We start from the raw sequence: 25,232 nt of genomic DNA on the forward strand, positions 1-25,232 counted from the left end.
AGCTCCGACGAAAAAATGTGGTTCTTTTAAAGACCTTTTAGCTGGTATTAAGCCACAGTATATGGCCCGTCACTAATGACATCACTGAAGTAAACTTCCCAGAAGTCATCAGGGAGAATTCATTTGGAAATCCAATTGAATGTCACTTGCAAAGGGCAGGCTTCTAGAAGAGGTGACCAGTCATGCATTCCTGAGTTATTTGTTGTAAAAGCATTAATCACTCTGAACTCATTTGCTCCTAATGTGAACACACTACATTATTCCACAGGAATTCTGTTCCCAATGATCATTAATGTAGAGATCTGAAGCTGCTGACTATGGGCAGGGTTAATAAAATCCGTCAGATCAATGGCCAAGATAATGGAACTGTTAATGTCTTCTAATAGAAGTTGGATCTTCCTGGTTGCAGCAGAGTGAAGGCAAGGTGGAGAGGCAGGTGGCTGTGCTGGGCAAGTGGCCCCATCACTCGCCTCCCGAGGTGGCCTCTGGGTGAAAAGAGCATTGATGTCAGTCGCCTGGCATTGCCAGGGCTCTGAGGCAGTGCGGCTGAGAGCGTGGGCAGCAGTTGTGGGCTGGGGAGCGAGCCACGGGGCGACCACGGGGCAGCTCTGAGACCCTGCTTCAGCTGCTTGTCTGCCCGTATCCGAGCACCTGGCACTGTGGACATCCTAGAACCTTGCTTCACCCCACTCCAGGTCCACAGATGAGATGAAGGACATAATCAGTGATAATCGTGACAATCATAGCTAATGCTCACTGGCAGCTCTCAGGGGCCGAGGACTAAGCCCTTTCCATACTCTAATCTCGGTCCTCAGAGCTGTACTCTCCATGACATGTGGACTATTCCGCATTTCATAATGGGGGAAGCTGAAGTTCAAACAGATTCAGTATCGAGTCCAAGGTCAGATTTGAAAGTGTGTGCCCGGGCGCCTGGGTGGCTCAGTCGGTTAAGCGACTGCCTTCGGCTCAGGTCATGATCCTGGAGTCCCGGGATCGAGTCCCGCATTGGGCTCCCTGCTCGGCAGGGAGTCTGCTTCTCCCTCTGACCCTCCTCCCTCCATGCTCTCTCTCATTCTCTGTCTCTCAAAAAAAAAAAAAAAAAAAAAGTGTGTGCCCTTAACCACTATGCCCCTTTATTAGAGGGAGAGACACAGAAACTGTAGCCTAAAATCAGACCAAAGAAAGGTGCAGGACGTGCCAACTGACCTACATGTCTTGCCACTTGTACGTGCAACTGTCAGTATGTTCGGGACCAATCTTGGGCAAAGTCTATAAAAGCCATGGTTTGTCTGCAGTGTTGTTCCTCTAAACTTTGCTACTAAAATGTGGCTACCTGGGGCCTGTAAGAAGCCTCACTGCTTTGTGCCACCCACTTGCCACCCTGTTGGGGCCCCAGGAGAACCTCTCAGCCCAGCAATGCCCTATTAAGATTCATTCCTTCTCATTCCACCCTTGCCCCATAAAAACTTGCCACATTTCTTGTCATCTGAGAGTCTTGATCTCCTGACTATCCCCTAGCTAGTTGAGGTCGAGTGAGAAGCTGTGGTCCCCTGGGGATGCCTCTGAGCACAACACTGATGTGACTGACAGCAAAGGCCACTCAGGGGGCTAGCACCCAGGGCCCCAGCAACATAGCTGGGCATGGGAGTACGGTGATATGGGCTCTGTGACATTTCTAAGCCCCAGCGACTATGGTTACTGAGGTGCTGACACAGCTGTCCGGGGGCTCAGGAATGGGAACGGGATGGAGTTCACAGGTGGAGGCTAGAGATGCAAGAGGCTGCCAAGAGCCGAGGAAAAGAGGGGCCGGGATGAAAGAAGAATGACAGCTGCAAATGTAGAAACTATAAAATACTAACACTATTAGATGTTCCCAGTAAGCAGTGTTCTCTGCTCACCCTACCCCCAGATCTTCCAAATACACATCATAAGTGCTAGACTACATGGCACAGGATAGAAATGCAGTCGGACTGAGTGAGAGAAATTAGCAAGAGGAAAATGCAGGGACCGTGCTGTGGAAGATTGTGTTGGCTGTGAAGAACATGAATGATTCGAATACAGGGAGAGAAGACATTCCACACAGAGCGTTGAGGCATGAACGAAAGTGTGAGGGTGGGAGCAAGCACACTGAGTACAAAGGGAGATGAAGGGAAACAGCCTTGTTTTAGGGGAGGGGTGGGTGTGTAAGTGTGTGTGGGGGGTGGTGGGGAAGAGGAGGACAATAAGCAGGAGCAGAGAGGAGGGTAGCACATTACCAAGAGCCTTGGTGGCCAAACAAAGGAGTTTGGGCCAGCATGGAAGGCAATAGGGAGCCACTGCAGGCCCTGGGGCATCTAAGGAGCATGATCTAAGCCAAGTTAGGGGAAGTTTCATCTGATAGTTGCGTAAGAAGGTAGACTGGAGAGGAAAGAGAGAACTAGGGGCATGCCAGGCAGCTGGGGCAGCCTGACATTATGATTTATCATTTTCTCTCCTCCAGCACTCATCCATACTACCCTTCACACTGGCTGAAGTCATCCTCAGGCCACATTGCTATCCACAGAGGAAAAAAGGTCTCACCTTGTTGGCTCTTGCTAGCCTTGCATATATCAGCAGGTAAGAATTGCAGAGAGAAAATCTACTTAGACTTTTTCCTTCAGGACTATGAGGGATACTCTAAGAGGGCCTTTATTTTGGGCTAACAGGGATTTAACCATCACTAAATTTTTAGGTAGGAGAGATGTGTATTGTTTGATGTTGATGCCATGGAAACATCACATGCACAAGGGTACATAGGCGTGCATGCACAGGCAGTAAGTCAGGCGTTCCTCTCTCCCTCTCATGAACAAGTCATCATTGCAAAGCTACACTTGTTACTTTCCCCCAGAGAATATTGATCATTGGTTCCGTTTGCAAATAAAATATTTGGATGTTTATAGCAGCAATGTCCAAATAGCCAAGCTATGGAAAGAGCCCATTCATTGACAGATGAATGGATAAAGACGTGGTATAGATATACAATGGAATATTACTCCACCATCAAAAAGACTGAAATCTTGCCAATTGCAACAATGTGGATGGAACTAGAGGGTATTATGGTAAGCGAAATAAGTCAATCAGAGAAAGACAATTATCATATGATCTCACTCCTATATGGAATGTAAGAAACAAAAGAGAGGATCATAGGAGAAGGGAGGGAAAAATAAAACAAGATGAAACCAGAGAGGGAGACAAACCATAAGAGACTCTTAATCATAGAAAACAAACTGAGGGTTGCTGGAGGGGAGAGGGTAGGGGGGATGGGGTAACTGAGTGATAGACATTAAGGAGGGTACATGATGTAATGAGCATTGGGTGTTATATGCAATTGATGAATCGCTGAACTCTACTTTTGAAACTAATAATACACTATAGTATTAATTAATTGAATTTAAATTAAAAATATTAAATGGGAAAATTTTTAAAAAGAAAAAAAATAAAATGTTTAGATGGCTGAATGATCTGACGCATCCAAATATATTCCATCTAAAAAGGCATTTGACTGGTTGAGCATGCTAGGTTTGGCCCATTCCTGTTGCCTGTATTTTTATGGGCTCATTTCCATCAACATCTGGCACTAGAGCTCCTACAGGGCATTTGGGTAATTGCCCAGGGGCTTGCAGAACAGCCTCGTTTGAGGCAGGAGAGGTAATTCAAGTAGCTGGCCTAGATTTCATTATTCAACCACCTGGTGACACCAATACTCAGAAGTGCTGCTCAGTGGTCTGTAATCAAAGAAAAAGTCTTGGCCTTCCACCCGATGATTGGAAACCCCCATTCTGTCACCTTCTTATCCACTACCATGCTCTTGCTCTACTGATAAGGACATGCCAAGCATAATACCTGCAGGTGGAAGCTAATCGTGATGTTCCTTCTCCAGTCTATACTCACATCAACTGTTCACATCTGACAATCTGGGTCATCCCCCAATCCCTCCCTATTTGGGGGAGGTATAACTCAGTATAGGGCTCTGCTAGAGATGGAAGCCAGAAAGAGAACACAATCCAAAAGACTTGGGCTCTCTCAGTGCTTGTTTCATTGGCTTTCTCCATCCTTTGTTTCAGAGCCCGTAAGCTTTGTGCCCAGAACTCCGTTGATGGCTCTTCCCTTACCTTTTCTCCTCCTCCTGCAATGTAGGCACCTCCCACCCTTCTGCACCTCTCCTTCCCCGATTACCCCAAATCTTTCTTGCTTCTCCTCCTTTCTGGAAGAAAGAAAGCACTTTCTCCATAAATCTACCCCAAGACTCCAGTGATCTATGCTGTTCTCCAGTCTGGGGCCTTTGCATTTTTATAAAGGACACTTTTAGAGAGTAGGTGATAGTTGGGAACCTACTGGCAGTTGGTGTCTGGAGCATAGTGTTGAGAAGGATTCTGAGACCTGACCAGAAAAGAGTTTTGTCATCCTTTAGCAGTATCTGCCAAGAGCATAAGAATGGAGAGTGGCAGGATACGTGCCATGTATTTGCCATATCTGGCTTAACCCAAAGGAATAAATCCCTAAAGATAAAATATCTGGAAGCTGGGGTTGGGTAAGAGCATGGATACATCAAAGTATCTTTTTCCTGTTGTTATGTGTGGAGCAGAAGCAGGGTGGTGTCTGGCTGATTATGGATATGAATTTCCATACTTTTGTTTCTTGTGTGGACCCCATCTGATTTGGTCTTCCTTGCGGAATGTAACTTTTGGAGTTAATACATAAGGCAGCATTTTTTGGTCTGTTAACTTTTTCTTTTCTTTTTTTTAAGATTTCATTTATTTATTTTTGTGAGAGAGAGGGAGAGACAGAGACAGAGAGATAGAGAGAGAGAGCGCGAGAGAGCACGAGCACGAGTGGGGGGATGGGCAAAGGGAAAAGTAGACTCCCCGATGAGCACAGAGCCCGATGTGGGACTCAATCCCAGGACCCTGAGATCATGACCTGAGTGGAAGGCAGACGCTTAACCGACTAAGCCACCCAGGCACCCAGTCTGTTAACTTTTTCTACCTAAGGACTTGGAAGTTGGACATCGACTGTCACATCTGACTGTTGCCTTTTTATCTTCAGAGACCAAGAGGGTAAAAGACCACAAAAGCCACTGGTATTTTGGGGAGAATTTGTGGTGGCCATAAAGATGAGAAGCAGTGGTGAATAGGGCTTAGCTTGTCAGTGCCTGGACACGTGATCCAACCATGCAGGGAATTAGGGGGTTGGAGAGAGGAGGTGCAATGAGACAGGGGTCCTGTATGAATGCATCCTGTGTCCATTCAATTATTCATCAGCTCTGGGCACTGTGCTAAGTGAGTGAGGCTACAGTGATGGAAAAGGCACCATGCCACCTTTAGGGACTGTCTGAGAGAGAAGAAAGTGACCAAATAAAGGGATGAAAGAGTGAGGGGGAAGCGCAGGGTGCTGTGAGTGCCCAGGAGGGATGTTGTGAGCTAGCTTCTGAAGGGAATTGATGTCTAAGCTGAGACCCAAAGAATGAGTAAGAGTAAGTCAAAAGAGACATGTAAAAGACCTTCAGGCAGAGGGAACAGCGTCTGCAAAGGGCTGGAGTTGCTGAGGAGAGGGTTGACCTGGAAGACAGGGAAAATCTGGATCATCAATTCACATCAGTGAGTCCGGACTTTGAACCTGAGGGCTTGTCTGTGGGAAAGTTTTAAGCAGAGGAGAGATATAATGTGGCTTATGTAAGAAAGATGATTGGACTCTGGATGAAGTGTGGCAATTAAAGAAGAACAAGATCGGGACGCCAGTTAGTGGCATTTGTGCTAACTCGGGAGAATTGATGTTAGTCAAATGATGACAGTATCAGTCAATCTGCAAATGGAAAGAGAGAGGGTGAGTGGTGGAGGTGACATGGAGGCCATCCAGCACTGGAGGCCTGAAGCCTCAGCAGAGGAAATGACATGCCCAGGGTCATAGGGCTGGGGAAAATCAGCACTGGGACTTACACTCAGGGCTCCTATTTCCAAATGCAGTTCACTTCCCACAGTATCCACAGGGCTAGGTATTTGTTCAGCTCCCCGTTTATGCAAAACACACTCTGCAAAATGTGGAGTGGGGGGGGGAATGTAGTATGCAAAAAAGCTTAACCTCATTTCTATGGTTGATAAACTTCCATGATGTCATGGTTCCCAGCTCTGTGCTTGGATTGGACATTAAAGTGATGGATACAAAGAGCAAGGGAGGGAAGGGCAGAGACCCGTCACCAGCTGGAACGTGACTGGGTGGGCCCCGGCGGGGAACTGAAGTGGTTTGGAACTGGGACCTCCTTATCCCCGATGAAGTCCTAAATCAGCATTTGGTGCATTAGTCTTCATTTTTGCTGGACGAAGCAACTACTCCTCTATGCTGCCCCACAGACTGAAGCTCCCCTACCTCTGCCCATCCTTCCCGGCTGTGGGAGCTCGCACTCTGCTGCCTGTTGTCTCTACCCTTACGCAAGGCTTTGGGGCCCATGGGCCCTCACAGCCACAGATGGCCAGCAACGAAGTTCCACAAACTGTGCATATCCATGGAGATGTTTTAGGGAAGTGGCCGTGGGCCAGCTGTTAGGCATGCCAGTTTGGATGGTCAAATAGGGAAACAGCCTAGCAGGAATGAGGTAAAGAATATGGGCCGAGGCCAGAGTGAGAGTGAGCGTGAGAAACAAACATGAGTCAGAAAAACGGCAGTAACTCTGAGCTGGAGAAGCACTGCCCAGCTGAAACCATGTTACAACGAACTAAAATTAGCCACCAAGACCATGGGGACTGCCTTGCATGTGGTACTTGATTTTTGTGATTTTTCAGATTGCAAAATTGGAGGGCTGGCCCGTAAGTGAGAAAATAAAGCTTTGTAAAGTAGTAATAACTGCAAATCTTTCATTTCCTTTGGAAAGCATGACTCACCTATAAATACAGTAGCTTGCTCCCTGCTCCCATCTCTCTCACCTCTAAGCACCTCACCTCACTCTCTCTGAGGTCTTGGTGAGGAGCAGGAAAACAGAAACCTTCCTACAGCTGGCTCTGATTCACTCTTTTATTGAACAAATATTTCCCCTAACACAGGGCTGGTCTTGCTGGGAAAAGCCAAGTGCTATCAGGCCAAGCCCCTGCCTATAGGGGGTTTGTAGTTAATAAAGGGGGAATGAGCCGTGCATTTTAAGAACATAAGATGGGAGAGGGATGACATTTAGCAAATATAAGGAGCCCCAGGAATGCAGAGGAGGAAGCAGTTACATCCAGCTGGGTGGTGTGGGAAGGGCTTCAGGAGAGGTGCATGTTGGACCTGGGCCCAGAAGGATTGGTGGATTGCAGTGATAAAAGTGAGAGAAAGTGAACAACAGAGCATGGTCCCAAGGCCAAGAGAGCACAGATCGTGATAGAGCAGTGGTCAGCCCCTCACTGTCACCAGACCTGCAGGTGACTGAGGCTAATAGGAAGTGGTCCTCGAACTCCCCACCCCCAGAGGCTGGCGGCCGACAGGCTAGAGGTTAGACACAGTGTAGACAACATGAGGTTTTGTTGTTGCTATTTGTTTCTACAGCAGGGAGGGAAAGTGAGAGCTACAAATAACATGGCAGGAGAATTATGTTGGCAAAAGTCTGTCTTGACAATGGTGCTTAAAATGGATTGGAGCAACAAGACGTGGGAAGCAAAATAGAGTAAAATAACACACAAATAAAAGTTAGCCGGAATATTCTTAGCATGGGATTTAATCCCCATGACCTATTCTTTGTCCATGGTTATGTCATAGCTCCAAGGTCAGCCCACATCTGGGTGCTCAGAGCAGCCTTGCCCCGGCTGCAGGTGGCCCAGGCCTCCAGGACCCTCTTCTCTAAGAGTCTTAATAAGCTGGCCATGTTGTCCACCTATGCAGACTGAGAGGTGACGATACCTAGCCTCCTGCGCCCGACGTCTCCGCCCGGCTCTGCTTTCAGCGCAGCTTGCTGCCCCCATTGCTGACCCACCCTGCTGTTGCCCACTGGTGCCTTGTGTCAGTAGAATGATGTTACCAGCCACTGCAACAGCCCCAGCTGGCCTGCAGTGCCCCACCGCCTTGTGCTCGGTAGACCAGAAGTCTGTGGGTGCCACAGGTGTCTCTGCTAGTGGGTAAGGCATTGCATGCCGAGGACAAGCATCACGCAGATACACAGCTATCACCCAGCAGTGGGGGAGATATTTGAAAAGTCGCTCCTCAATTGCCCTTCCCATGAAGCATAAGAGATCATTCCTTTCTTCCATACTGTGCTCACTCAGGTGAGCTCCCACATCGAAGCTGCCTGGGCCCTCTGGTATAGCAATCCTCTAAATTTGTGCATCCATTTACAATCACACTCACACATGTACTATACATACAGATATGTTACCTCCAGAATACATTAAAAACTGCCAGAGGGATGCACAGAGCTGAGTTCCCACATCAGCTCCTATTTCCACTCATGCCTAATGGTGATTTCCTGCCCAGAGCCCCTGTTACTCCTTCCTGGGTATAAATACAACCTTCATCTGGGGCCATCTAGATGCACCATAGTTGCACAACCTTGAGTCTTGAGATCAGACTCCCAGCCCCATTTTCTACAGAAGTACTCCTTAGCCCCCGGGTAAATTAACATATGAAATAAATATAAAGATGCCACACAACTGCCCCCCCCCCCCTTATTATCAGCATTTGGAGCCTGGGTCACCCATGATGCAGACTGGAAACAGGTGAAAGCCGAGGAGTGGGGAGAGGACATGGCCGGCTGCCCTCCCCATGCCTCTTGTGCAAACCTCAGTTCCTGTTCAACCAGAATGCCTGTTGCAGAAATTAGAAACAATACCAACCTGAAGAATGATACCTCGGTACCCACAGGACGGAGGGCAGCCCTGAGACACACTGTGGAAGGAACAGAACAGGTTTTATGGATTAATTGGCATGCCGTGGGCAAATGAGAAAGAAAAATCAAGGACAAGTCTATGAATTTTGGGCTGTTGGACTGGGAAGAGGGTGGTTGCACCTAAAAGAAGCAGAAAAATAGTTTGGGGGTATAAGTAAGAGACCCCATTTAAAATCCCATATCTGGGTCCCATTCTGGTTTAATTGGTTTGGCATATGTCCTGAGCATTGGGATTTTTAAAGCCCCCACAGCAATTCTAATCTTCAGCCAAGGTTGAGAACCACTTGCCTAGAGGAACTTCAGTTTGGACATTCAGACCTGGCCTTCCCAAGAGAGGTGGTACAGTGGAGATCCAGGGAGGGAACCCTCCTGGTGGGATGAGGTTGCTGAAGAGAGAGAGAGAGGGAAGGGGGGAGAGAGGGAGTGGGGGGGGAGAGAGAGGGAGGAGGAGAGAAGGAGTGGGAAGGGGGGAAGAGACGGGGGAGAAGGGGGAGACAGGGAGAGAGGGAGAGACAGAGAGAAGTGGAAAGTGAATGCAGGAGCAGTGCCCTCATCTAAGGGGCAAGAGGGGCAAGGGGGCAACCAAGTAGCAAAAAATGATCAGATCGTAGAAAACAGAGAAGGTCCAGGAGTCATCTTTGTAGCCTAAAGCTGGTGGTGTCTTCGACGTGCCATTGCTCATGTGTGACTGGGAGCTCTTTGCAGGGAGGAGTACAAAGCTTGGGAGGGCAGGTGAGCAGAGGGGTGACGTGGGGGTGCGTTGCAAAGGCAGCGGTAGGCTCAGTCCCCTACCTTAAGGAATCACCAGGTCCCAGCCATTGTTGCCAACGTTTTCATTGTAGGAAGTCTGCTAACTTGTTGCATTTATTGACAAAATGTGAATCCAGGTTGTGTTTGTCTTCTGGCCTCAGATGCAACTGTGACCATCGTACATGCTTCTGTAGGAAGTCAGCATGAAAATACGGGGCCAGAGGGTCCTTTAATTCTATTATTCTACTGGGCTAGGGAGATACAGCATGAGTGTTAGCACTTGGCAGTATATGCAGAAAGCCCACCAAACCCCTTGTTATTTACTAGTCCCTAACCCACAGACTTCCACTGTTGCTGTACTGTAAGACACAGAAATTACAAATTTTATGATAACCATTGGATGCTACAAGAATTAGGAGGAGAAAACTATAAAACATTAATTTTGGGCTGCCAATCTGTGCCCGCCCAGCCTGACTCACATAGATTCACATGGCAGACAGCTCTAGAAGGACATATAAAATTGCTCTCTAGGGGAACTGAGGGACAGGATTATTGGCCTCTTCAAAGTATTAATGAAGTGAGCAATAGATTAAGTAGAATTTGGAAGGCCATGGGTCCATCTCCTGGGTTTCAGAGGCTGCGGTGTTCTCGGTGGATCAAGCAGCTGAGAGCTGTGTATGGTAGCCATGGTGAACAGCAATTAAAGGGAACCATAGGTGCTGGTAAAACCGTCCCAAAGAGCCATCCATTTAAACATCTACAGAACTTGCCATCTTCCTGGCACTTGGAAAACAGATGTGCATGATCAATACGACCCCTGTCCCATGAGTAAATTCATGCTGAAGGAAGTATGTGTCATAAGAACCCAACCGAATGAGGGTTACAGGACCTTCGGGAAATCTTTTCTAGAGACATTGACTTTTTTTTTTATTATTATATTATGTTAATCACCATACATTACATCATTAGTTTTTGATGTAGAGACATCGACTTTTAAGCTGAGACTTGAAGCATGAGTCTGGTCCCACCAGGCACAGAGCAAGGAGAAGTGGGTCTTGGGAAGTGAAACAGTCAGAGGTGTTCCAAGCAGAGACAACAGCATGAGTGAAGGCCCAGAGCTGAAGAGATGGGTTCATTTAAGAAACATAGAAGGATCCAACATGAATGGGCTGTAGATCTGAAGGCGGAAAGGGGGACAGGGCAAGGCCAGGTAGGCTGGATATTTTCCTAAGGCATTAGTGGGGATCCCCTGGAGGCAGGGGAGTGCCATGAGCAGATTTCTCTTTTGGAAAGATTGCCAGATTAATAGTAGCCTGTGGTATGGAAAGTGGATTGAAGGGTGCAAGAAAGCCCAGCAAGTAGACAATTATAGAAACCCTTAGAGATGAAAAGCCTGGAGTGGGGTGCAGTGGACAAACATTTAGATGTGGTTTCATGGGATCCTACATGGGGCTGGGGAAGAGCTGACATTGACTAAGATCCCCCCCTGCTCATGCTCTCTCTCTCAAAAAAATAAACAAATAAATCTTAAAAAAAATAAAAAGATGTGACCCACCTGAGTATGAGCATCTCCTCACCCAGGCCTCTCACTGGCTGCCCCTCATTAAATAATTGCACTCTTGTCTGATACCATTATTTGTTTTTATTACTTTTTCGCTGATACTTAACACACCTATAACTTTCTCTGCTCTTTTTCTGTAAAACTACAGACTTCATTAACTTACCTCAGGAACTTTCCTTTGTGGAACCTTATGCTGAAGGAAACAAAAATGAAGTAAACAAAGAGAAACTTTCCGTGCCTCTAGGGGAATGTCCTTATTTGCCGACTATCTTATATAAAGGGGCATGGAAACTAGGAAGCCCTAATTTCTAGTATATAAAGTAAACAAAGTGAGCTAATTAAAACAATCCATTTGGAGTGCATTCACATCTCCTTGTTAACCCCAAATTCTTAGCCCTAGCTCCTTGGGGATTTACTTTCTGTCCCTTATACCTTTCTTGGCCTGTCATGAGAAGCAGCCATGCAAGAGACATGTGCTATGGATATCCTTCTGATGTACATGCCCATGGAATGTGCATCTCACAGAATTCCAATGTTGATCAGAATAAGGTAAGGGAGCAAAATTTCCACCCAAAATGTGTCTCTTTGGCATGAGGACTATTTTAGAGTCATTATTTTTAAGAAACAGAAGGCCCAGAAAGAAACTTTGACCTTCCCCCAATTGCCAAAAAGAATTTAGATGGGGTTCTGCCCCAGGAACATAGGTATCACCATAGATAAGCACAGTGAAATATGAAGTAGGTGAGGTAGACAGGGAGGAACCTAGCAGAGTCTGTTTAAAGATTTTCTTTCTTTATTTATTTAGAGTGTGTGTGGGGTGGGGAGGGGCAGAGGGAGAGAGAGAGAGAAAGAATCTCAAGCAGGCTCCATGCCTAACATGGAGCCCAGTGCAGGGCTCTATCTCAAGACCTTGAGATCATGACCTGAGCTGAAATCAAGACTCAGATGCTTAACCAACTGAGCCACCCAGGTGCCCCGAAAATCTGTACACACGAAACAGGAAATCCCCATTCCTTCCTTCCCACAAGCCCTGACAGCCCCCATTCTACTTTCTATCTCTATGAATTTGATGACTTTAGGTACCTCATATAGGTGGAATCAGATAATATTTGTCTTTTTGTGGCTGGTTAATTTCATTTAACATAATATCCTCAGTGTTCATTCATGTTGTAGCATGTGTCAGAATTTCCTTCTTTTTTAAGGCTTAATGATATTCCATTGCATATTTATACCACATTTTATGTATCAGTTCATCCATGGATGGACACTTGGTGCTTCCATGTTTTCACTATTGAGAATAATGCTATCAACACAGTACAAATATCTCTTTGAGTTCTTGCTTTCAATTCTTTTGGGTATATACAGGGAAGTAGAATTGCTAGATCATATGGTAATTCTATGTTTAATTTTTTGAGTAACTGCCACACTGTTTTCCATAGCAGTTAAACTGTTTTGTGTACCTACCAATGGTGCATAAGGATTCCAATTTCTCCACAGCCTCTCCAACACTTGATATTAGCCATCCTAATGGGTGTGAAGTGGTATCTCTTTATAGTTTTGATTTGCAGTTCCCTAATAATAAGTGATGTTGAGTATCTTTTCAGGTGTGTGTTGGCCATTTGTTTGTCTTCTTTGGAAAGATGTCTATTGAGTCTCTTGTCCATTTTTAATTGGGTTGTTGGGTTTTTTTCTTGCTGTTGTTGAGTTGGAGGAGTTCTTTGTATATTATGGATATTAATCCTCTACCAGGTATATGATTTGAAAATATTTTTTCCCATTACATAGGTTTCCTTTTTAATTTTTTGACTATGTCCTTTGATATACAGAGTTGGCATCTTAAACTTCATACCGTTGGTGACTCTCTTGCCTCACTCCAGTCCTGACCCTCATACTAGTCCTTGTCTCTTCCACGAACATTTGACAAATTTCAAGTATTTGAAACAACCAAAAGTACACTTGGATTTCTGAAAGTTTAATTAGGCTCAGAATTTTATTCTTCCTTCTGAACTCTTTTGATAACCCGAGGTATCCAAATTTGAATGTTGTTTCTGAAGCATGACCTAGCCTATCCTAATTGTTACAAGAGATAAGGAGCCTCAAAGAAAGGTTTCTAGGACCCCTCTGTGCCATCCCTAAGAAGAGAGAAGCTTTAGAACTCTTATTAAATGATCACAATGGGCCAGGCACTACTTTATTTTACATGTGTTAACTCCCTTAATCTTGATGACAGCTTTATAATATGTATGCTGTGTGCACCCCCCACTTTTCACATGAAGGCAGGGGACAGAAGGGCTGAATAAACTGCTGAAGGTAAGATAGCTAATAGATGGCAGAACTAGGATTTGTATCACAGAAGGCTGGTTCCAGATTCTGTCCTCTTAACCAATTATAAACTTAGTTGATACATCATCTTCCCCATATTTAATTTTAAAAGTTATTTCAGATTTTGGCATCTTCCAGTGCAGTTGGTTTCCAGCATGCTACATTTGCAGGCTTTGCTTAGACATCGTGGCTCCTCTCCTAGCATTTCTTTTCCTTCTCTTGGCTTCCAGAAATGACTTCTATGCTATCCTCACATGAGCAAGATCTGAGCCTCCTGTAAATCCATCCTTTCCTACTGAACACTTTATCCACGGCTATATTCATGAGCTGAAATCAGGGCCGACAGTTAAACCCCTCCTACCTCTAAGAGGCATATTGTAATAAAGCAATAATGCTCAATCTCTGTCCCTCCTACTCCAACAGACTCAGAGGGCTAATGAAAAGCTACACCTGACTCTTAGGTACAGAAAAGCAAACCCCACTTGTCTGGCTGAGAGCCAGCGAATGATGCCATCTTAGCAGGTTCAATGTTTCAGCAGGTCATACCTCTCAGGGAAAGGAATAATTCATGTCCTCACATACTCTCTTTGGCTGATGATGTGTTTGATGTTCTCCCATATTCTTTCACCAACATTGAATTTTAATGGATTAGGTAAAATAGCCAAGCCCAGCTTATGAAATAGGATGTCTCTTTGAATCAAATCTATTTATCCAGAAAAGAATCACTTCTGTAGGTTTGTGGAACACCTCAGCTGTTGACAAATGATCCCCATGGCTTCTTTTCATCTGCTTGGGCTCCAAAACCCCACTGATCTTGAGGATAAAATGACTCCACCACCAAGTCACCCCCACCATCCTAATTATTGTGACTTGTCATTTTCTGCAGGGTCCTATGGATCTACTCTGAGACGGGTACTTGGGTGTATCCTGTGTTTGCCAAACTCAGCCCGGTGGGTCTAACAGCCTTCTTCTCTCTCAGCTACATCTTTAGTGCCGGCATCTATCTACTTGGAGAGAAGCTCAACCACTGGAAATGGGGTCAGTTTGTTTCTCTTTTACCTACAGAAACATGCCTTCCTTATACTTTTTCCACTCCTCCTGGAAACAGGAGGAACTAGTCCAAGAGCAGAAGTCAATGATGCTTAACGCCTTTGTTCAAAGGATTCAGACAGGTCCTCCCAAAGTAGGCTAAGGGAAAGCCTGGGGGAAGTTTGAGTTTTCTCAAAGGATCCCATCAAATTATCTCTCCTCCTCCCCCAAACGACACCTCATTTAATATCAAGGCTAAAAATAATCTTGTTTAGCGAGCTCAGGACCCAGAGAGCAAGGTGTCATCATCCCCAGCATGAAAAAAAATGAACTCAGATTCTTCCTCCCATAAGTGAGGGACTAAGGGATACAAGCTGTTACATGTCAAGGTTTCCTTTTTTGAAGGATAGGGATCCAGATGATCCTCTTTGTTCTTCCAACATCAGCAGTGCCTTCCCAGATGCTCTCCCATCCTTCTGCCATTAGGTTGCTTCTCAACCCTTAGTAAAACTTTTACCAGACAAAATCACATCCTATACTTGAGATGGGAATTCTCATTTAAACAGGGTCTTGGGCAAAGTGAATATGTCAGCAAACAAAGCTTTCTAATTATAGGTAACTGGAACCATGTTGCTTCTTAAAAACAACAACAAAAAACAAACAAACAAAAAAACAAAAAAAGCTTAACTCAGATGATTTTAAAATGGAAGATTTTATTCTCCTCCTTGCTTCTCCCACCATCCCCACCCGCAGAATATTATTTTGTTGGAAAAGTAACCATCAAAAAGTCAGGTTGCAAAATAATCATGATTTTTCCCTCCCCAAAGGGAAGCACAGGAAGCATAGCCTGATTTTGTATATGAGGAAGCAAGATCAACATACAGTCCCCCACATCACACGCCCACATGCCATTCTGTTCTATCAAAATAGAAACGGCCCAAGTGGCATCTGCTGCCCAATCTATGAACTGGTGTGAAAACACAAGCCCATGTACCCCAAAACAACAACAACAACAACAACAACAACAACAACAACAACAAAACAAACCACCACCAACAACAAAAAAAAACCATGACAGTTTCATAAGAGTGTATATTTCTGAGAGGAAAATGAGACCCTGGAGAAATAAGCATGCCACTTGGCTTTTTCATATGTTTTCTACTCTTGGAGAATGTAACTGGTTGGGGAAATCTCAAAGGCACTATCCTTGAAAGCAAACACTTAAAACACAGAATACTAAAATTTACTCCCAAAATCAGAATTCCAAATCACAGGAAATTATCCAGAGCAGAGAAAAAAAATGTGTTGACATTTCAGATGTGTTGACATCTAATTCTAACTAGTTTGGCTCCTTGAAGTTCTTGGTAAGGTTTTTGATGCCTTCCCCAAATCTATATTAAAAAAAGGAAGAAACTAATCCATTGGAAATTTGCAGAGAAAAATGTGATTATTCAGAGCTTACAGAACAATAACTTTTTTAACAATTGTATTGAATTCAATAATGATTAACTTCTAAGTTGTTACTCTGCAGTGACTTTAAGACGTCCGCTGAATAAAAAAAATTTTCACCAAATTTAATATTATTTTCAGCACAAAGCTCTTTTAAATAACCTTCATTGGTTAAGAGCTACATCCAATTTTTCACTACATTTAGGTCCCAATGAGCAAATAGGCTAGCATCAACATGTGGACCCACACACGTGCACATGCGAACATTCCTGTGAGTGACAGACACACACGTAGGTGGCCGTGCATTCCTCTCCTCCGTCTAGATTTTTAAATCCTTAAAGAATAGACTGGGCCAAAAGTCCTATATAGCATCAGAATAGGATCATAAATGGGTTAAGTTCTAAACAGATCATAATTACAAATGGTCTAGTAAAAATTAAAAGAGAAATTAGATCACTTAACATCTCATTTGCAGTGAACATTTTAAATTGCGTAAAACTAAACAGAGCTATCTATGTGAGCACATTTTCCCATGTCTTATTCTGCTCAAAACACTTAAAGCCTTCCCCAGTTTACAGATGAAAGTCCAAACTCTTGGAATGACACTCGAGGGGCTCTGTGAACCAGTCCCTGCCGTGGCTTTTGATCTCCATTGTCTAAATGTGTGCTCCAGCAGAACCACCAAATTACTCGTTTTCTTTACACATTGATGTTGTTCCTCCCCACCATGGGCTTCAGTCTCTCACATCCCCCAGTCTTTGCCTGTCTCACACCATCAACTCACCTCTTCCAGGAAGCCTTCTATGGTCTGCATGGAGATATGTTTTTACACAAGACTCTGAGTTCTGTAAGGGTTAGGAGTGTGTCTTATCCATCTTTGACACTCCCCTTTCCATTAGCGTATTCAATCAATGCAGAAAGAAGATATCTAAGGGCTCTTTTCTTTAGGCATTAAATGGGACTTTGTACACAGGGCTTCGGGAGACAGTGGTCAAGGAGTGACTATAATGGTCGGAGATGAAAGTATTGGGCAGAGAGTTTAAGGAGCATAGATGGTGATGCTATGGTATACTGGTTGGAGAGCTGTTGAAAAAGAGATGCGTGTTAGGGCAGGCAGTGCAAAATATGGGGAAGGACACTGGAATAGAAATCAAGAAAACCAGGGTATGTCTCTCACCTGGCTACAAACCAACCACGGAAGCTGTGTCGAAACACTTCAACTTTTCAGTGATGGGATGACCTCTAAGTCAGGTGACCACCTGTGCCAGTCTGCCTAGGACATTCCTGGTGAATGCTGGACATGCGAGTGTGCATGTAGTTTAGCATTGTCAAGGCATGGACATTCAATCGTGTGCTCCCTCTCTCCCTCCCTCCCTCTCTTCCTCTTTTCCTTTCTCTTTTTCTTCTTTTTCTTTCTCTTTTTCTCCTTCTCTTTTCCTTCCTTCCTTCCTCCCTTCCTTCCTTCCTTCCTCTCTTTCTCTCTTTTCCTTAATAAGACACAACAATGCTGACATCAAGACATGAGTTCCTCAGAAAAAGAAACACAACCCACAGGATATATCAGGCTCAAAAAGAGGTAAGCGCCAGGCCCCCATGGCAGGGCCTCTTCTGGGTGGGTGTGGCTGGAGAGGCAATCAGCTTATCTCTGGCCCACTACCCCTTTGCTAACATTCCTGAGGGACATGTGCCCAGAGTCAGGCTAACCTTTGTCAGGGCCTGCGACCATAAATCCTTTCCACCCTAAGTAGAATTCATCAGATGAAAATTCAAGTCTAACCAAGTGACTTTGTGTCTATGGCTTGGACAGGAGGACATTAAAACCTTCCTTTAATACTATTTTCTGTAGACCAGATTTTTTTTAAAGGGAGATTTTATTGCTGAAAGCTGCTTAGAGGCCACCTAGTCTACCTCTTTGGTTTTACCCATGAAGCAATTTAAGTTTTTTTCTGCCTTGCACATTGTCCCTGATCATTTCATAACAAAAGACTCTTATCAGGAGATGACTCCACGTGTATTTCTAAAGCACGGTCCTACAGGAGCAGCATTTGGTCAATAACAGAAATATATCTCCTTTTTGCCTTTCTTGTCCTAATTTCATCTCTCTTAGCTCAGAGTCCACATTGGATTATTGCTTCTCCTTTCACTGCCTCTCTTCCCACAAGAATTTCTCCAGCCAGAACCTCAGCTCCATCTCCTTCCTGCTATGTCTGCACTGAAACTTTTACTCATTCATGTTCAAACCTCATTCTTCTAACACCTCCTATCTCCCCAACCATCTGCCTTCTCACCCTTTTCCAAGCCAACCCGCGGAAACTAGGCAAATGTTCTTCAAATTTTCAGTTCAAAGTCTAGCAGCAGTAGCTTTTGTGATTGTAGATACAGAGGTGTAAATCTTTGTGAATAAAATGTTTTTACTTACTCTGTTTTCTGACTATTGGAATAATAAGGAATATAATTACATATGGTATCCATAGTGATGTTGATTAAAAGAATGAGTTTGGGTTTTTTTTTTGTTGTTGTTGTTTTTTTTTTTTTTTTGCCATGACAGCAGAAAACGTTTGGATCTTGCACAAGACAAACATTAAATGTTTGGCCTAAAATATCTTTATTCCTTGGTACTATCTAACAGAGGATAAAGAAAGGACTAAAATGAATGACGGGTGGACTTAGCTCCCTAACTGCCAACTAGGAGGCATTCCTAGGGAGAAATTGCCCTGCCATGAAGGAAAGAGGGATAACGAACAACGTTATTTCCCAGTCAGAATATGAAATCCATGTTGTGAACTTTGAGTAAGATAAGAAGATCTATTACTAAGTCAACAACTCCCAATCTCCAGCCATGTATTGTGGAATCAGAGTCAGAGATAAATTCTGAGGACTCAGAGAAGCCTAGAGACTGCTCAGCTCCAGGATTCAGGACTAAGGACCCACCTCCCACCTGCTAGAAACAAAAAGAAAAATATGATTTCTGTGATGTTCACACCACGTAAGTCACTACAGAAGAAATGACTGTTGGAAGTCCCAGAGACACATTTTGGGACGATGCCTTCTCCAACATATTTGTGGGTCTATGGCAATGTCTTAGTGCTCTGTCTAGCTGCTTATTGTTGGATGCGGGAGACTCTGATCCTGGGGAAGGAGTCACCTGCTCTCCTCCCACAAAGGAACTTCCTGGCATCACTCCCACTCCTGGGCTCGTTCTCTCTAAGCCTTTCGGTATCTGTTGTGTTTCTTCAATGGAGAAGGACTCTCCAATCCTGGGCACCTGGGTTGAAGGATGTGGTTATGATTACAGTTACACTCGAGGGGTTGGGGTTGGTAAGCGGGTTTTAGGAGCCTTCAGAGGGACTGCAGGGGCAACTAAGTTGAGAAGTTTACATTGCTCAAGCTCTTGAACATGAAGGAATTAATGCGTCATTTGGCTGACAAAGGATTTATTATGGGCAAAGAGTGTATGCTTTAGAAAAAAGAAGGTTCTGGGTTTGTACTTAGAGACCTAACGTACAGAAGACCTGGTGGGGGAGGAGAGAATCCACATCAAAAATGAAAAATAAGTGAGAGCATAAATGAAAACGACATGAAGCCTCTAAAGCTGGATAACTTAGTAAGGCTTCCCTGGAGTGAGTGAGGATATCTGGATTGATGAGTAGAAGAAGGAGAGAGAGGACTGTCCTTAAAAATGTTGAGAGACATGAATATAGGATGGCCCTAAGGGCTGTGTGATTAGGAGTCGGCTCTCCTCGAAAATCAGGGTGATGAAGGAGACTTCAAGTCATCAGTAACTACAGCCTATGAGAAGTGGAATTCTAGCAAAATAAAATTAGTAGAAGACATTGAAGGGCATAACTGATGGACGGGGGTGGGATTTGAAGGGTGAAGCATGAAAGTAGAAGCATGAGGTTGCTGTGGCACCGAGCCAGAACTAATAGGCCTCTGGAATGGGCAAGGAGAGGCTGATTTGAGAAAAGTTTTCAAAGTAGGACTGATAACATTTACAACAAGTGGGAAGGATAATGCACTAATGAAGTGTTAGAAATTTCAGAGCTTATGCAAAGATTTATGATCAATAAATAGAGAGGTACCAACTTGTTGGCTGAATGAAGTCATTCTAGAAATCTAGGGCTATAACTTCAGCAGAAGAAAACCCTTCTAATGAGCTTACTAAAATCTAATCAATATGCCAGTACTCCTCCATTCAGGCTGTTATGTTGATTTGGGGAGAGGTCATGGGATGAACCCTAATTAGGTGAATCTCCACTCTTCTCTTTCTTCTCTAATTTGATGTCTCTTCATCTCCATTTGCACAATCTCAGAGTTTGTTGATGGATTGTGTGTAGCCTGTAAACGCTTGGCCAAAAACAACCTCAATCAGTGGCTCACATTTGACCTGCAGAACCCCGTGAAGGCAAATGGCACCATTGGTCAACAGGCTAGCTGTGAGCCAAGAACCAAGTGGAGACAACAGAGTTGCTTCTTTTTTTTTTTTTTCCTTAAGATTTTATTTATTTATTTGACACAGAGAGAGAGATAGCGAGAGCAGGGACACAAGCAAGGGGAGTGGGAGAAGGAGAAGCAGGCTTCCCGCCGAGCAGGGAGCCCAATGTGGGACTCGATCCCAGGACCCTGGGATCATGACCTGAGCTGAAGGCAGATGCTTAACGACTGAGCCACCCAGGCGCCCAATAGAGTTGCTTCTTGTCCTTTCTGCAGAGGTGCTAGGTTTTCAGAACTCTGCAAAGTACATCTTCTTGCCTTGGGCTAAATGTCCTTGACTTTCTACTGTCCCAAGTCAGGGTGAATGTCTACCCTCACAAGAATACCCATTAGGGAAACCCTGAAGTCTGATGTCTCTCTCTATTCTTCATCATACAGGTGACACGATGCAGCCAAGGAAAAAGAGGAAGTGATCACAGGCTGTTTTCCAAGAACAAAGGAGGAAGAAAACATGAGAGTTTTTTTTTTTTTTTTTTTTTCTGGTTGGGGAGGTGGTGGAGCAATATAGGAAGGTAGAAAGGACAGGGAATGATATCTAAATTTAATAAGAGGGTTTGTGAAGGTAGCTTAATTTGGGGACTCTTCGTTTTTTTGCAAGGTTTACTGGACATGCCAAAAACAACTGTTGTCTCAGAATTTGTTAACTTCGTCTGGCCTCTGTGGTCAAAATCTGGCCAAAGGCCAAGGAAACTCACATAACTCGGCTTTAGAGAATGTTTAGAGAGAGAAAGGGATTTGGGATCACCAAAACTCTTCACTTTACAGAGGAGGGTGTTGAGGACCTAGCTGAGAAGTAATCTGCACGAGGGCCAAAGAACTAAGTGTCACAACCAAGATAATAGCATTTGTCCCCCAGATCTTCTAACTCCCAGTCTTGTGCCATTTTGAATGACCCTAACTTTCCTAAAAATAAGTATTTTTGTCAACTAGCTATTTTCATGGACTGCGCATTGATTTTGTTTTCCTCAGTCTAGATAGAGATGTAGGGAGATGGGTGCTACCAAAGTCATCTGTCCACCCGATAAGAGAGCAGATTAACTGGGGCAATGAGAAAGTAAGTTTTAAAAAATATGGGGCAATTTGCCCCTCTTGTGAGCAAGCATTCGGCGCAGGTCCAAATATGGGGCTTCACAACATCGCCATCAAAATCTCTTCCATTCGAATATTGCTTCGTTCATCAAATAAATGTACATCTTACCTGGGGAGTAAGTGATGGGATGTGACATGGCCCTGAGGACCCCCAAGAATGCTTTGGCACAAATCACTTTGCTGAGTTAGCTTATGGTTTAACAAAGCTGATGGCTAGGTGATTAACAAGCACATTCACGAACCCTGCTTTGATCTTCCTAGTGAGTTTTTCTGGGTCTTTATTTACAGGCACATTTTGTAAAGAACACAGATGATAAGGGTCTACTAGTGGGTAAGCATGGAGTCTAGCGGTGCTTCACCAGGTCCATGTGGGCTGGGTGTGGACAGCAGAGTAAATTGTACTTGGGTTTCCCAACCTACCACCATTCAGAAGAAATCTGGTAAAAATGGGTACATGTTGGTAAAAATTATTCCTAGAACCACATCAAACCTTGATGGCTCTATGACTGGCCACTGTGCCATATCTATTCCAAGACCAGAAAACCTCAGAAATACCAAAAATGGTCTTGAGTTAGAGAAGAGGGCAGACTGCCACAACACGCAGGCAGCCCCGGGAAGCCTAGAACAGGCACCAAGAAACCTGCTGTCTTCCTAATCCTTTATCTACTAATATATAAATATGAGCCGCAAGTCTTTTTTGGATTGAACTGGGAACTCTATACCTGCTGCTGCTTGAGTGCTCGGAGCACCTGGTCTCAGAAGAAGCCCAGAAGCAGTTGTTACAGTGGAAATTCCCCAAATGCGAAGCTGGCAGGGGATCACCTAAATTTTCCACACCCCAAAGATGACTGGGGCTGCATACTTCTCAGAGTGATAGTAAGCTCTTGGCTTGGATGAGCCTGCTGAATTCTATTTGTGGCTTCACTGTCCCTGGGACCAAATTAAACCTTGATTTCTGTATGACTGACCATGATGCAGGATCCATTCCAGTGCCAGAAATACCTCAGAACCGCCTCCCATTGAGCAAATATACACAAGCACCTCCTGGCTCCCCTTGCTGCTAGAGCTTAAGAAAGGAGAAGCAACAAAACACCTGCAACAAACACGAAATACTCTAAATAAACATTCATTAAGAGGTTTGTAGGATTTGCTGCCTACAGAAGGCTAGGTCGTTAGTGGTTAGAAGACAATACCAACCACATGAGGAGAGAATCAGCAATAATATTTGTGTAGGGTCTTGTAATTGACAAACTCACTCACCCCCATGATCTCGTTTTATTCTCATGAGAATCTTTTAAGTAGAAAATGTATCGCGTCCTCATTTTCCAAATGAAGAAACTGAGTTTCTGATATTGGTGTGCCAATAAATGTTTAAAAACCAACTCACCATAAAAAGGAAAATTGTAAGGCCCCTATTTATAGTGATTGCCCATTCCGTGGTGGGAACACTCCACCACAACCTTTTTCAAGCTACCAACAGGCCACTGAAGGCAGAGCTGGGAAGAGATATGCATAACTATTTGGTCCTCGAAAGGACCACAGGAGTTAGCTCTGGTATGTCACTGGTCCAAGGTCACATGCGTGGTCAATTCCTAAGGCCATCTTCCTATCTCTTGATTATAGAGCAGAGCAGTAACTGGCCATCTGAAAGCTTTTACTTAACAAAGCAAAAATGTGTGTATATCTGCAAGGCTGGACCGAAGGTGGTGGTCAGGGGATGCCAACTTGATGGAAACTCTCATCCACAGAGGCAGAGAGAGGAGCACCTCCAAATGCCTCGTGGATTGGTCCATACGTTCTAGCGTTGCTATCTCACATGTAACACCAATTTTCAACTTGGGGTGAAGACTTACCCTGTTTGCCTAAACAATCCATTAGCCCCATCCTCTCCTCAAATGGGTCATGCATTTCTCAAGCTATTTTCAGCTCCTCTGCACCTACTCGCTTGCAATACTTGTCATAACAGGAAGTTAGTTGCATATACTGTAATCCCCAAACACGTGGCGCCTGCACGCGAGGAGTGGGAGGGGGCCAAGGGAGGAGTGGGGAGGCCAGGCTTCCCAGAAGGCCACCTGGCTGAGCCCTGAACCCATCCCAGGTCTGGGCCTCTCCCTCCCGGACCCAAGTGTCAGAAACCAGAATCCTTACCCAGACATTGTTTTCCTCTCTAATGCAGTTGGTGGCTCTTTTTCTTTTCTTTTTTTTTTTTTTTTAATAAAGCACTTGAGTAGGCAGCAAAGCCAGTCAGAACTGTTTATTTATAGCTGTGCATTTTCAATGCTGTATAAATTAGAAATCATTGCTGAATGAGGCCCGCGCCCACTCACACGCAGGGCTGCTACCCGCGGTCCTTTCACACAGTTTGGCTGTACAGTCTAAAATGGGAGAAAATGACATGCTCCAAGTCAAATGACGAAGTCACAGCTAAACTGCAAAGCAGAAAACCAGCAATTATTTTTCCTCAGCACAATGTGGGGAGTACGACAGGTGCAATTATCCAATATTATTTAACAGCACCAGTTTGTGGTGTAGGGAGAAAATAAAGGTTTCCGTGTCTCAGAGAGGAAAAAAGAGAGAGAGAGAGAGAAAGAACCTGTCTCCCAGCTCGTGTTTCTGTGGATTAAGCTGTGTTATGTAAATTGTAACTGGCCAGGATTCCAAAAAGAGAAGGGAGAAGCACCTGGCTCCCTCGCCCTTTCTCCCCAGAAGCTCACAACCTGTGTCATCAGGGACTTCTGAGAAAAAGCCCCTCACCTTGGGGACCCTGACTGTCCTCCTCTGTGGCAGCGATTCCGGATAAGACTGTGGGCCTGGCCAGGTTTGCAGAGGTCCCATCCCTTAGACTATGGAAACCCTCTCCTACACTGGCTCTCCCCCTCTCCCTCGGCTGCAGATGGGGTAAAAGAGCAGGTGACCCACAGGGAATAATTTTCATCCTCTTAAGTACCCCTTGTTTTGGCCTCCAGCATGATTTTATTCCTATTTCCATTAAACTGCTCTCCCTCCCTGAAAAGACTGCTGTTTGTCCAGCAACTGTTACATAAACAAGTTGTTCTTCGTGGCTTCTGACTTTCCTGGGCGCCACTTCCCAGTCTTCTACAAAGTTCCCTCTAGCTCTCTGAGGCACAAGACTCATTCCCTTCTCTACACCCCAGAGCGGGCCATACCTGTCCCACCCAGCTTTGCATCTCTGTCCATCATCCAGCCTCTTGGCTTCTGCTCCCATAGCAGTTGGGAAGCTGGAAAGAACATGAGCTTAAGAACCACAGCAGATCTGAATTCAACCTGACTCCACCCCTTGCTACGTAATTAGAACCTGGCGAAAAGAGTTTACTTTTCTGAGGCTTGGTTCTTTAAAGTCACATGATAATACCTACCATGAGTAAATAAGATTATTTAAAGGAGTGGTGGCATCCAAGATTCTCCATTCCACCCTGCTTGACTGCAAGCTCACTGAGACCAGGGGCTACGTCGAGTTGTCTGTATCCCCAACAAGGCCTAGCTCTACACCGTGACAGAGTACTGGAAATATGTACAGAGAATTGACTTGGGGTTACTTACAGCTTCTTAATTCTATAGGCTTCATCACCAGTAATCTTACCCCTTTCCCAGAAGCTGAGATTGTCAACATGAGAGCCACCATTTCACTGAAGATACTCTCTCCATGTTAAATCC

General features: G+C 44.7%; 1 protein-coding gene across 1 annotated transcript in view; it reads left to right on the top strand.

Annotated features, from left to right (window-relative positions):
• The window catches only part of ADTRP (androgen dependent TFPI regulating protein), a 61,017-nt gene extending 37,268 nt beyond the window's left edge, over positions 1-23,749 (top strand). The window contains exons 4-6 of the mRNA XM_045865952.2: positions 2,480-2,595; positions 14,383-14,534; positions 20,847-23,749. Of these exons, the coding sequence (XP_045721908.1) occupies positions 2,480-2,595; positions 14,383-14,534; positions 20,847-20,881 (303 nt within the window). The 3' untranslated portion in view covers positions 20,882-23,749. The remainder of the gene's footprint in view (positions 1-2,479; positions 2,596-14,382; positions 14,535-20,846) is intronic.
• The last annotated feature ends 1,483 nt before the right edge of the window (positions 23,750-25,232 follow it).

This window comes from Mirounga angustirostris, unplaced genomic scaffold (genome assembly GCF_029215605.1).
Source record: "Mirounga angustirostris isolate CCGP_5_RB_7025 unplaced genomic scaffold, mMirAng1.0.hap1 SCAF_8, whole genome shotgun sequence".
Taxonomy (NCBI): domain Eukaryota; kingdom Metazoa; phylum Chordata; class Mammalia; order Carnivora; family Phocidae; genus Mirounga; species Mirounga angustirostris.